The sequence below is a fragment of the Lepidochelys kempii genome, chromosome 1 (genome assembly GCF_965140285.1).
Source record: "Lepidochelys kempii isolate rLepKem1 chromosome 1, rLepKem1.hap1, whole genome shotgun sequence".
NCBI lineage: Eukaryota > Metazoa > Chordata > Testudines > Cheloniidae > Lepidochelys > Lepidochelys kempii.
This window is the reverse complement of record NC_136380.1, coordinates 130112020-130126503: the sequence shown is the minus strand read 5'-3', so window position 1 is coordinate 130126503 and position 14484 is coordinate 130112020. Positions and strand designations below refer to the sequence as shown.

At 39.4% G+C, this 14484-nt stretch overlaps 1 protein-coding gene across 6 annotated transcripts in view; it reads left to right on the top strand.

Annotated features, from left to right (window-relative positions):
• Positions 1 to 14484, top strand: part of NLGN4X (neuroligin 4 X-linked) — a 251139-nt gene that overhangs the window by 80908 nt on the left and 155747 nt on the right. For 5 of the 6 annotated variants that reach the window (XM_073354245.2, XM_073354294.2, XM_073354254.2 and 2 more), the window contains exon 2: positions 2252 to 3047. In XM_073354245.2, the coding sequence (XP_073210346.1) occupies positions 2576 to 3047 (472 nt within the window). In that variant the 5' untranslated portion in view covers positions 2252 to 2575. Of the gene's footprint in view, positions 1 to 226; positions 246 to 2251; positions 3048 to 14484 lie in introns of those variants that run through there. The other variant, XM_073354283.2, reaches the window with a different exon arrangement.

The following is a 14484-nucleotide window of genomic DNA, read 5'->3' as shown; positions in this document are numbered from 1 at the left end:
CTATGCCAGTGACCTTCCCAGTGCAGGGCCTAGGCAAGAGGAGCTGCTGCTGCTCTCTGAATGTAGCATCAAGCTGCAGTAGACTATGGATGATAGCTCTGCTGCCTGCTGCATGGGCTGTGAAATTAATAGGCTAAGAGAGAGTGAGGGAGCAATAGCAGGTATCCACAGGTGCTGCTGTTGCACACTGTTACAACAAAGAGAAAGCCACGGAGCAGCAGAACAGGGAGGGAGAGAGTATACAGGTACGGGAATTTCTGGTTAGACTCTTGCTTAGGGCTGTTATTGATTCTTCTTTCTAAAAATGTTTAGAAAAGGCATGTTTAGATTGCAAGCCTTTTGGCAACAACTGTGTCTTGAACATATCTTGTACCGGGTGTTCAGCTACTTCTCAGATTTTTGAACTGTAAATTGTTTATGGTTCCCTCTTAATCTGGTGGGTTCCCCCCTACCCTTCATTAAAGATGGATATTCTAAAGAAAGGATGAGATTCCTTTCAGAATTCTTCCTTTATGCAAAGGCAGTTACACTGATAGCTCTTTAATTGTTGCTGATTTACAATCAATGTTAATAGCTACACAGCTCTCTAACACTGGAAGGGAACATCTTCTGAAAAAAAAACCCCTCAAATATGTTGTATGAGTTTCTTTCATCTCAGCAATTGTTTGCATATATATTTGGACACTACCTTTTCATTAAAGATAAATACAATTGTTATATACTATGCAGGTGTGCCCTGTTTCTTTGTATTTCTTTCTTTCTTTCTTTCATATCTTGAGGTAACTAGTGATCATCACTTATAAAGATGAAGGGCAACAAATGATGATCAAGATTATGAAATGGCTTCCATATGAGGAGAGATTAATAAAAGATTAGGGCTGTTCATCTTAGAAAAGAAATGATTAAGGGTGATGTGATAGAGGTTTGTTAAATCATGAATTGTGTGTAAAAGGTGAATAGAGAAGTGTTATATACCTTTTCCCACAATACAAAAACAAGGGGTCACCAGATAAAATCAATAGGCAACAAGTTCAAAACAAACAATAACAAAGTTTTTCTTCACACAAAACAGAGTTAAATCTGTGGAACTTATTGCCAGAGGATGTTGTGAAGGACAAAAGTATAACTGGGCCAAAAAAGAATTAGATAAGTTCATGGAGGATAGGTTCATTAATGGCTATTTGCCAAGATGGTCAGGGACACAACCCCATGCTCTGGTTGTCCCTAAACCTCTGACTACCAGAAGCTGAGACTGGACAACAGGGGATGGATCACTTGATAATTGCCCTGTTCTGTACACTTCCCATGAAACTCTGGTACTGGCCACTGTTGCAGACAGGATACTGGGCTAGATGGACCATTGGTCTGACCCAGTATGGCAGTTCTTATGCTCTTATGATCCAGCACCTGGTTCTGATCCATCAGTGCAACTCAAGAGTAACTCCAATGGAGCTAATGGAGTTGCACTAGCAGAAAAGCCAGTGTGAGAGCCGAATCATGCATCTAGGTTCTCAGCTTTCTTCTGTATAGTGCTGCTTATGTTTCAGAGAAATGGGATATACATAATAGTTTAAAAACCTTTATATTACATTTTAAAAAACAATATGTTGACCTACTGCAACTCAGATCATATACTGCCTGAACTCTGCTGCATACTTTCTGTATGTCAGCTGTTCTTTTAATATGTCTGTGGAAGATAAATTTGTTTTGTCAACAATTTTGTTTATCCTTATAAATAAAAATTACAGGTATACCTTATTTCTTTATATTCCTTTGTTTCATCCTTGAGGTAATAATAAGTAATCACATTTAATCACCATAACATGGACAAAAGAAGGAGATTATCTAGTGCAGCAAAATGTTTAGTAAATATGCTTTATTTGAGTGGAAGTGCGAAGGGATGCACATTTTCCCGTTTGTCTAGGCTAGCAAATGTTGATGAAACAGTCAAGGCATGTTTGGATTTGATGGGGGCTGAGAATCTGTGACAGGGACAAGAGACTGGAAATTGGGAAAGCTGGATTTATTTCTCAGTCCTGCCACTGATTTGCTCTGTAACTTTGGGCAAGCCTCTTTACCTCCATCTTCAAAAGGGATTTACTGTAATATTCCTCTCATAGAAGTGACTAAAATTCATGAAACACATGGAAACCCTGGTATGAAAGACACTGTATAAGTGTAAAAATATTGCAGTTTTGATCAATGTTAATAAATGTATTAATTTAAATTCTCTGCTTCCTCTTGGCTATAGGCTAATTGATCTAGCTGGATTCTATTGGAAGGAATCATTGTGCCAATGAAGCAGAGTGACTGCTGACCACATTCTCCTTCTCGGCCTGCTGGGAAGTACCACCAGGATTAAACCAGCATTGGAGCCTGGGGATGGGCCTTAGGGACGAGGACTCCCTTGGTTGTCCTGACGTTGGAATCTGTCTATGGTCAATCATCTGAGGCACCAACCACACTCATCCTTAGGTTTTTCACTACCTGAAAATATTACGTGTTGCCTTTCACTTCATCTCCCTTTGTCTCCCTGGCTGCGGAAGACAGAGCCCTGCTGATGTTGATATAAACAATGTCAAGGCCAATGGGACTCCTATGGCTGCCTTTGATCTTCACCCCAGTCTGTGTCATGTTGAATTCTAACTTCCTTTTGTGGATAACTGCACTAGCTATAAGATTTACCCTCATTGATGGCCAAGCACAATACCCTGTTGTTACCACAAATTATGGCAAAATACGTGGCCTAAGAACACCTTTGCCCAATGAGATCCTCGGCCCGGTGGAGCAGTACCTGGGAGTTCCTTATGCCTCCCCTCCAACTGGGGAGAGGCGATTCCAGCCCCCAGAACCTCCCTCCTCATGGACTGGTGTTCGGAATGCCACACAGTTTGCTGCCGTCTGCCCTCAGTACCTGGATGAGAGGTCACTGCTCAACGACATGCTGCCGGTCTGGTTTACTGCCAATTTGGATACCGTTGTGACATACGTGCAAGATCAAAATGAAGATTGCCTTTATTTGAATATCTATGTGCCCACTGAGGATGGTAAGTATTTTATTCAATCACAAACCAACCCGCCCGCTATTTGTGCAAATGATGAGTAGCTTCGATACTGGCTTTATACTTCATTCTACTTCCTCTATGTTATCTATTTAACTGAACTGTTTCTCTTTATATTCATTAGATGCAAATGTTATATCAATTAAGCATGCTTGCATGAATTCATTTTTATAGAGCTTTGTGTCACCAAATTGCAGTTTTATTTGCAGGCATTGGCCAGTGTACAAATGGGTCACAATCCCAAAGGTTATGGCAAACAAATAAAACAATCCTCTAGAAACAATATAATTTTAGCACACAACTGAAGTATACAAATACTACTACAATTTTTTTTTTAAGGAAAACAATTTGTTTATAGAAATTTCCCTTTCTCTTTTGTTTATTATAATACTTTCTGAAATTACATTTAAATTTGTTTGATTTTAATCAGCAAAGGATTGCTCAAGTTCTGCAACTTGAAGATTCTGTGACTATTTAGCACTTTTTAGTCAAGTTTTATATCATTCATTCACTAAATATAAAATGGAGCAATCGCTGGATATATTATGCAAGAACATCCTATGAAAATGCCCTTTTTTACCCTCATCTACTCTTCAGCAAAAAACTCTGAGATTATTACTCTACACCAGTCATCAGTATAACAAATGTTTGCTTTGGTAACACAAATTTGTGAACCTCCTTATTCTCGCTGCTTTTGTGAGGTGCACAGAATGTTTCTTGAGATGTGTTGAGTGACAGCAAGTCCCATTGAAGACAAGGCTTCTTTTGACCAAACACCAACTCACTAATGTTTGTTCAGTATTACAGGATAAGGAATAATTGCAAGGGAACGATAATAATATTCTGCTGAAGCCAATTGTTTCATCCACTGCAGTTACTTACTGATGGATAACTGTACAGATTTCCCCAGATATGCAAATCCATTTCTCTATTTGTGGGGGGGTTTGATTTGCATAATCATGGTATTGTTTTTTCTCAGTAAGCGTACTCTGAACATGCAAATCTTGGTACTCTGGCTACCATAATCCCTCTGCTCTGATTGGCTTCTGTACTTAGAATTTTCCAAACTGTTTGCCAGCAATAAACATACTGACTTACTTTCCCACTCCCTTCAGCTGAAGCAGAATACTAAAAAAATGCATAAGATACTGGGGGGGGGGGGGGGGGGGGTTGGACTAGTGAAAGGAAAAAAAACAGTTGCGTTACTGAAAGGGAAAATGTCTTAAAAGAAAAGGCATGTGTCTGCAGGGAGCTGAACATTTCTTCTTATTTCCCTCCTTCCTCCAAACCCCTCTCCTTATTCCTAGATGTCCAGATGCGTCTTGGTCTTCAGAATTCAGAGTAGCAGCCTTGTTAGTCTGAATTCTCAAAAAGAAAAGGAGTACTTGTGGTACCTTAGAGACTAACAAATTTATTTGAGCATAAGCTTTTGTGAGCTATAGCTCACCTCATCAGATGCATTCAGTGGAAAATACAGTGGGGAGATTTATATACATAGAGAACATGAAACAATGGGTGTTACCATACACACTGTAACCAGAGTGATCACTTAAGGTGAGCTATTACCAGCAGGAGAGTGCGGGGGTGGGGGGAAACTTCTGTAGTGATAATCAAGGTGGGCCATTTCCAGCAGTTGACTAGAACGTCTTCAGAGTAACTCTCATGTGTTTGTTTATTTTGTGGGTTTTATCCTGCAGCTTTTAATTAGTCAATAGGACAACTCTGTAAGTCAGGGCTGTAAGACAAGGTCTTATTTATTCATACTGGAAGAACCCCCCAGTGCTTCTGTCCCAATCTCATTTTAAAGCACAATGTAGGCAAATATGTTGTTGCAGTTATTCTGGAGAGAGGAATTTTGCTCATGTGAAGGAACCAGGAGGAAACATTGGAAGTGTGAAAACAAAGGTCAACAATGGTATTGCTTTTTTGGTTAAGCCTGTTTACCTTTCAGCAGTCTGGCACATCATATTATTGAATTCTTCTCTTTTAAAATTTGAATATTTAATTCAAATGTCTATATAATAAATAGTAATAAAATCGAGCATGTCCACTATATCCTAATCAAACCCTAGACTAATAAACTACTCAGCCTCTGATCTTGCAAGGTTTTAAACCAAGTATATTGTTGTTACCTCATAAAGTGGAAGAACCCCCAAATGTCATTGTGTAGCAGTTTATTAATGGTTAGTTTTATGCCCATTTAATTCTGTGGGGAAAAATGGCATTTTTATACAAAGATTAGGACTAGACTCCAGTGCTAAGAAGGATGGCTATTAGGAGTCCAAACCTTCCCTCTCACCAAAAAATGCCACCATATGGGGACAGTGAGTAGGCAGCGTCCAATACACCTTTGTTGTTCTCTGTTGAGTTGTATGTGAACTTATTCATGTGCATCATGACAGGTATTTTCAGTAAGCTTGTGAGGAGAGTCAGATATTCTAAAAAAAATGTGTACCATTTATCTTAATTATCACTAGTTAAATCTAACTCAATGTTTTTCACTTAGTAAATATGCAACTGTCTGCTCATAAATATGATTAAAGTGAACTGACCTATCTTCTAAGCTAACCTGTCGCCAAATCATACTAAAGGTAAATTGCTTTATGTTGTAGTCCATAGAATATGATTAAACACATTACACTTCATTATATGAATCTTAGCCGACAGAAAAAAGCTATATTGTTATGGAGACAGACCATGAAATTAGTTTTTGAAGTAGAGGTCTGAAAATGAATGACTGAGTTAAATTCACATTTTCAATCCTTTCTCAAGTACAGATTTCTTTACAAGTTCCCTGAGACTTTTTGTGTATGTGAGAAAAGATGGACAGACTCATCTAAACTCAATTAATGCTCTGAGACTGAAACATATCTGAATAATTTTGTGTCTCTCTTTTTGACAATTTCAGTGAAAAGAAACTGCTGTGCTTCTGTAATGCATCAACTGTGATCCCGTGTGATGTTGCATCTCCTTCAAACCCAATACTAGTTGCTAATCAAAATGCAGCACAGTTTTGCAACTTGGCTATATTGCGTGTGCTGTCATTTACTTCTTGTGTAGATTGATTCAGTAAACGCAGAAATCTCTACTCTGATTATGCATTTGGAATGAAGAATTGCAAAGCTTACGAGGCTTGGCTGTGGTTTGCTCTCATTAATGTAAATTTACATTAATGTAAATTAGGACTGACCCCACTGAATTCAGTGTAATTACACCAATGTAAAATGAATGTGAGTAAGACCAGAATCAGGCCCATGAACTGGGCAGATATTATTATTCATTAATAATAAATTAATTTGAATAACTTTTGCTGAAATGTTTAAGAGATTCAATAAATCAAAATGTATAAAATCTATAGAAGTTAAAATGTAGGTAGGTAAATAATTTAAAAAGCTCAATTACAATGTATTGGTTTTTAACTACAGCATTGAATTTAAATCTTGCCAGAGAGAATGAATTTACAATTTATTACTAATCACAGGATACTATATTTTTAATGTTTCTGAAAATAGCAGGCAGAATAGCAATGGAAAATCCTCTCTAAATTGAAATTGTCTTTCTAGAAACATTCCAAACAGTTTAATTCGTAAAGATTAATTTTTATTCCCCTTCTCCCACAACCAAAAATAATACACTTTTTCCTTAGGAGAAGAGTAACCTGTAGGAATCAAATCAAAGAGAAATATCTAGCAGACTAGTTCTGAAATCTGTCCATGCAGACATTTTCTGTGTGTGCGGAGGCCCTTTAATGTGTACTGACTCATTCATAACAATAATGCCTCAATTAGAGACTGCAAGAGTTGGGGAAATTCTCTTGGATTTTGTTGCCCATCATTTGAAGAAAAGAAGAGAGGAAGAGTATCATTACAGTTCTGTATCTTCATGATGGATCTGAATACTAACAGTGTGGTGATTTTAACAATATTGATGGATGCTAGTTGTAAACATAGATGTCAGTAGTAAAATGCTTTTCTTTCTAATAGTGGTTTGAATGCCAGATCTACTTATGCTATTTAAAATGATTCAATTCAAAATACAGCTGTATATTTTGCATTAAAAGTTAGCTTTTATCTCAAATTGCTACCTAGGCAGCAGCTGTAGGTATCTCACTTCAGCTTCTGAATACACAAAAATACATGTATAATATAAACACAGACATATTTGGCTCTTTTCTGCTAGAACCTGTAATTTTCTGCAAGAAGACATGAATGACAGTTTTGAGGAGGTCAACTAGGGAAATGATATTGAGGACAGTCTTTTTATTATAACTTCAGTCTGAATATGGGTTTAGCTACAGTGGGAGTGCTAGATTGTAGAGGACACAGACTGTTAATCGGCTGTGCTTAATCCCTAGCCTTTATCATTTGAATCTGTGCATGCTGTAAAGGGGATTGCAGCCTGCTATCATAATTACTGAAACAAACAAAACAAAACCTACCAACAAGTTTGGTTTCTTGCAAGTGAACCATAAAAACTGCATTATATCAAGGCCAGATTAAAACATTATTTAAGCAACATCAACAAATCCTTCATTCTGGTTTAATACTGCTTTCTTCAGACCAAAAAAAGGCGGGGGGAGTCACATTTTTATTCTGTGTAGGTCAAAAGTACCAGCATACACTCAAAATTATGTGTTGTATGGTGAACAAAGTGAGTTTTCAAAATGTGTTAAACTACTAAACAGCTAAATGTTTGTCAGGGATTAATTTTAAAAGTACTTAACATCTTTGGGGTGTGAAAATCATCTAATCAAAAAGTGTAAGGCTGGAAGGGGCCTCAAGAAGTCATCAAGTCCAGCCACCTGCATTGAGGCAGGACTAAGTAAACCTAAGCTATCCCTGACAGATAGATGTGTAACCTGTTCTTAAAAACCTCTGATGATCAGGATTCCACAGCACCCCCTTGAAAGGTTCATTCACTATTGGAGCACCCCCTCCTGGCTGTGTTGGGGGATCAGCTCCGCTCAGTCATGTCATGGCCCCTCTTGCCCTCCAGGAGTTGCAGTTTCCTCTTCATGGCTTGGCTTTGCGGCCACATCACTACACTGTGTTCCCCTTCTGAGGTAACAATGTCTTGCTGGACTCACTGTGAGGATACCATTCCAGGCAGTCTTCTGATTCCAAACTGTTCCACTTTCCCAGTGCCTGATAGAAGGGCTTGGGCCCACCTGCTACTTTGGGTCCCAGCCCAGGGATCCTACAATCAGCAGCCAAGGTTTGCACTGTCTCAACTCTTACTGCTCTTTTCCTGGGCTTTTTCCTACTCCACATTCTGCAGGCTTCCTTCACCACCACACCGCTGGGTAAACCCTTCCCTCCGGGTCAGCATTCCAGGACTTTTGCTCCCCCCTGGGTTTCTACCTTCTCACCTCACTAAGACCAGAGAGTGACTATAGACCTCCACACTGCAGCACCTTCTGCTCTCACTTCCTGGGTTTGTACAAACCCTCGTCTAGTCCTGCCCACATGGGCTTCATCTTCAATTAGTGTTTGTTAGTGAAGCCTACGTTTCCTCCCAGGTGCAGCCTAATGGTTAATTAGCCCTTCTGAGCCACCTTAACACTTAACACTTCAGGGTGGTGTGGGGTGAAAAACGCATCACAGAAGCCTATTCCAGAGCTTAACTATCTTTATGGTTAGAACAGTATTCCTAATATCTAACCTAAATTGTCCTTGCTGCAGATTAAGCCCGTTACTTCTTTTGTCCTATCTTCAGTGGACATGGAGAACAATGGAGCACCCAGAATTGGACAGAGTACTCCAGCTGAAACCTCACCAAGTAGAGTGGGACAGTTAGCTCCCGTGTCTTACATATGACAGTCCTGTTAATAGACCCCAGAATATTAGTCTTTTTTGCAGCTGTATCATACCGTTTATTCATATTCAGTTTATGATCTACTACAGAGATAGGCAAAACTGGGAATAACTGGCTAAGTGTTAGTGCTGCTGAAAAGGATCTGGGGTTTATAGTAGTTCAGGGAGCGGCAACCTTTGGCATGCGGCCCGTCAGGGAAATCCACTGGCAGTCTGGGACGGTTTGTTTACCTACAGCGTCCGCAGGTTCAGCCGATCGCAGATCCCATTGGCCGCGGTTTGCTGTTCCAGACCAATGGGGGCTGTCGAAAGCGCCGAGGGCCGAGGGATGTGCTGGCCACCACTTTCTGCAGCCCCCATTGGCCTGGAACTGCGAACTGCGGCCAATGGGATCTGCGATAGGCTGAACCTGCAGACGCTGTAGGTAAACAAACCGTGCCAGACTGCCAGTGGATTTCCCTGACGGGCCGCATGCCAAAGGTTGCCGCTCCTTAACTACTATAAATCCCCGATCCTTTTCAGCAGCACTACCATTTAGACAGTTATTCCCAATTTTGTAGTTGCATATTTGATATTTCTTTCCTAACTGAAGTACTTTGCACTTGCATTTATTGAATTTCATCTTGTTGGATACAGACTAATTCTCCAATTTACCATGGTTGTTTTGAATTCTAATTCTGTTCTCCAAAGGGCTTGCAACCCCTCCTAGCTTGGTGTCATCTGCAAATTTTATGAGTGTACTCTCCACTCCATTATCCGAGTCATTAATTAAAATATTGTATAGTACCAGACCCTGCAGAACGCCACTAGATATGCCCTCCAAATTTGACCACAAACTGTTGGTAACTACTCTCAGTTCAGCTAAACTGGTTTGAAGGCTCTTGAAACATTTAGGGCATAGTAAATAGATGCAAAGCTACAGAAAACCACAAGAGACCATGACACTTTGCAGTGGTGAATGAGTGAGGTCAGAATTTCTTCATCAGTGAAAGGGAACAGAGGATAATCTGTAAGCAGAGTAAAATATTTTAATGCAGAGTATTAGGAAATTTTTAAAAATAAAACAGGAGTATCAACAGTAGCCCTTGGTTGAGACAGCACAGTTCAGTCTAGTAGAAAGGTGCAAGAGTCTGAAGGCTATATATTTACCTTTGGTCAAACAAAAAAAAAAAAAGTTAAGGACTACACAAAGTAGATGAATAAGGGATGCATAAGATGCTTGCTATAAGAGAAATATAGTTTGCACTGTATACTGCTATTTCAGATTTGGCAGATCTTTGTGTGCGTACAATTAGCAGTGCATTGTGGTTTCTTTATACATTCTTTTCACACACATATACTATTTAATTCATAACTAGTCTATGACTACAACTCATAACAAATCTGATTTTCCATTGACCGGCTGCTGGGATTTTGTGTGTGAGTGTGTGTGTCTGTGTGTAGGTATCATTATTCTTGTTCCAGTGGTCCAATCAAAAATGAGCTTCCTAGTGACTTCTTTACCTCCTATAATGTAGGCCAGCACATGACTAAAATTGCTTATTTTGCGCATCATGCTAATCTTTGGCTGAAGCCACAGGCTCTGAATGGCTTAGGTAAACCAGATGCACAAATGGTGTGCATTAAAGTCAGAGGAGGTATGCCAGTTTACACTAGCTGAGGATCTTGCCTTATAGTTTAAATGAATATTAGTAATATGTATTGAATTAACCTTGAATTACTCATAACTTGAAAAATAGTGACATGGATGTAAGTATACAATATTAAAGTCTCTCACATGACTCTTTTTCAGGGTCTGGGAGCACTGGAACATGCATACCTTTTCAAGGATAGTAGCCCTACTTTTATACAGTGCTATGGAATAACACCTGTAATACCTATGGTACTTCATGTTTTGGTAACATGCATGTGCAGATCTGAGATCAGAATGACAGACCTTTATTTGAACTGGGAAGTTGAAGTATAAGTAGATGACTATAGCAGCCTTTCTTCTTCCAGATTAAGAGTTAATACAAATACTCATAGTCTATACATAGTTTCGTGTTTGAATAGCTATATATTTTCATCTGTCAAGTATTCTTACCATCATGTTTAGCACACTTTTATTTATTCACCACTTTTAGATTTAAGCAGATATCAAAATGATGCTAACTCATTGTTTAGGTGTGTGTGTGTGTGTGTATATATAATTTATATATTTATATATATAAATGCATAGCCTTAGGAAATTCAGAATCAATTTACCTGACTCTTTGTATTTGTTTACCTTTGCATGTCTTCAAAAGGTATTCACTTTTGTACCTTCTTACACATGTGCACTGGTTTTATAATTTGTATAGGAATCATAACTTTGAATTTCCATATTTTTCTGCAGTTAAAATCTTTACCTTCATGTTTTATTACTGTTTTAAATAGTTACGTTTTTTAAAAAAACTGAAGTATAAAGAAAAGTGTGTGTGTGTATATATTTACATACATACATGGGTATAATTGGCTATATATATCTATCAGGAAATATATGATTAGCATGAACTTTCATAAAAAAACCCTACAAAATATAGCATGGATTAAAATTCAAGTATAGTCGGTCTAAAATTAAGTCACAGAGTCTATCAATGACTTCTCTGTTTGCTAACCCCTTACCCTTCTAACCCTGTTCAGTTCTCGGTTTGCTTGGAAAAAAAAATAATTCAGGTTTATAATTCTCTTCTGTCTCAAGTAGCTTGTCATCTCACATTATACATCAACTAACAAAATTAAAGATAATAAGACATATCCTGTGGTAAAGTACTTATACAGCTTTCCAACATGAGAAGGATTAATAACAGATAACAATTACAATACAAAGTGATAACAAAGAATTTATAACATAAAATCCCTAGTAAACACACACAGTGGCAGGAACCTTAAGGGAGGGGTTAAAAATTTGTTTCCATTGTGAAAGGTAAATGATAAAATGAGTTCCCTGAAGTCACCTTTCCCCCCCACCATTAGGCTCCAATAAATCACTTGCTCCTAATCCAGAAACACTGCAGCATCTGTGAAAAAGAAGAAGGCATATGGTTGACTTCCGCAATGAACCCTTAGCCTAGCAGGATAAAGCCAGGTAATCGAGGCCCTTATTTTTCATTCTTGCTTTTAACAGTCAGAAATACCGTCTGACACCAAAGAACAGGACTGTAACCTAGATAAAATAAAATTCTCAAATCCTTAGAGCTGAACTCACATTTACCTGCTGATTTCCAAATACTGTTCTTCAGTCTAAGAGTTGCAATTCCCCAGGCACTTTGTAGGATTGTGGGCAAATGGCCATTTCAGGAATGTAGTACGTGAGAGAGCCTTGTAGAAAGGGTTCAAAATAATTCATTCCTAGCACCATTATAATCAATTATAGGGCGACAATGGGAAGTCTTGAGCTCTCTTTGGCAGCAACTCAAATTGAGACTATGAATCTGGCATTAACTAATATGGGCAGACTTTCCATTGTATTTTCACTATCACTATGTCCTGCTGAAAAGGAGTGGGGGGAAGGAAATCCCTAATAAACTATGGTTATCTAAGGCCTGGTCTACACTGGGAGGGGCGGGTGGAAGGGGGAAATAGATCTAAGTTACTCAACTTCAGCTACGTGAATAATGTAGCTGAAGTTGACGTACTTAGATTTACTAACCGTGGTGTCTTCACTGTGGTAAATCGACAGCTGACGCTCCCCCATCGACTCCGCCTGCGCCACTCACCCTGATGGAGTTCTGGCGTCAATGGGAGAGTGCTCGGCAGTGAAATGTTTGCGTCTAGACTAGATGCGATAAATTGACCCTCCCACTGGATTGATCGCTGCCCATCGATCCAGCGGGTAATGTAGACAGCCCCAAAGTGTGGTGTTGCTGCTACATGATCCTTTCAGGTAGCCTAAGTGGTGGTGTCTCAGAAGTAGAAGCAGTGCCACTTGGAGGAGGATGCAAGAGAAATACAGGTCTAGGTCACTGTCCAAACCTGCAGACTAGCTGTAGCTCATTTGATCATAGACAGCCACAACTGTTAGTTCACAGTGAACGATATTGAATGCAGGTTAAGTGGAACAAGTGGTATTTTAATAAAACCCTGTGGACTGCTCCACCCATTCCTAAGTTTCCTGGTATCCTATCAATAACTGCCCCTCCAGGGAATATAGGCACTCTGACTCTAGTTCCAATGATCATGATACAGCTCCTCTATTTTACAAACGTTTTAATTGAAATATTAAAATCAGATAATTGATGCCCAGACTCCCTCCATCCCATGTCCCTTTGGCCAGTTGTTATCACACTGGCGTCTTGTCTTTATCACACACACACACATCTGGTTACATAATTTTTGAGGTAGTTTCGTCTCCTCAACATGTGACCATACTGGGATTCACCTGTCTCTGTTTCTTTGTCACTTGTTCCAAGTCTAGCAAACTATCTCTCTGTGGAATATCCTCCCTCCCTGTAGGTTTGGGCTTCAGATAGTTCTGTCTCTCCATTTTGTGATGATCTCTGTATATCTGTAAGCTCTCTCTTGGTGTTGTGTCTCCTAGCTGAAAAGTGCCTCCTGCTCCTTCACATCACTTGTCCCTCTTGCTTAGTCACCTCATATAAGCTGATGCCATTGCATTCCTCATGACTGCTTTAGACTACTCCTTCTGGCATCTCTTCTAATGGTTGGATCCTCACAGAAGTGCATGGCTCTGGGGCTAGGAGGTCCTTGCCTGTCCTGTTGTACTCTAGTATCTGCTTTCTCTGATTGTTGGCCATCTCCTCTAGGCAATGTCTCTATCCTTTTGGCTGCAACAGGTCTCCCCTGATTGCTACCATGGCTTTGGTCCTTCATCCTATCAGTGCCTGCTCTGTCTTGTTTTGACACTCCTGTGATGGAGTATTCTGTGTGCCAAAAATGGTAACAAAGGGACTGAATGAGAATAAACAGCCTTGTGTGACAGTCTCTTAGCTGTTTTCACAGTGTATTTCACCTTACCATTACTCTGTGAGTAATGTTGGGGAAGCGGTATGTTGGTCAAACTCCCTGCATGTTAAGTCCTTGAATTTTTACCAAGGCAAAAAAAATAATGTCTGTTCTCAGTGAATACAGTGTCCAGAATGCTATATCTTGCAAAGTGGCCCTTCACTTGGCCAGTTACTGGCTTGCTGTTATTATCAGGTATAGCATCAACCTCCCAAAAACATAAATAATATTTTACTGTAATCAAGTACTACTTTTCATTGAACGTAAGTATGTTTGTTCCCATCATTGCCAGTGGTCTGTGGGCAGCTTATGTGGTAACAGAATCTCTTTCTGCTGGCTATTATCCTATGACTGGCAGATGTCATGCCCTTCTATCAAAGAGCAAAGTTGTGTATTAATTCCTGGATAATAAACACACTCTTGAGTCCATCTAAGGCATCTGTCAATGCGCAGGTGTGAGGCATGTGTTTTTTGCATTGTGTCGTTACCTAATGAGCTGGGGACAACAGCTCTCTGCTCAAAATATGACACACTCAGTTCATCTTTAATTTGAAAATATGGTTCTGCTCCTACGAGTACTTGTCTTCTGTCTTCTCACCACCCTGTTAGTATTGCTCTCCTGTATG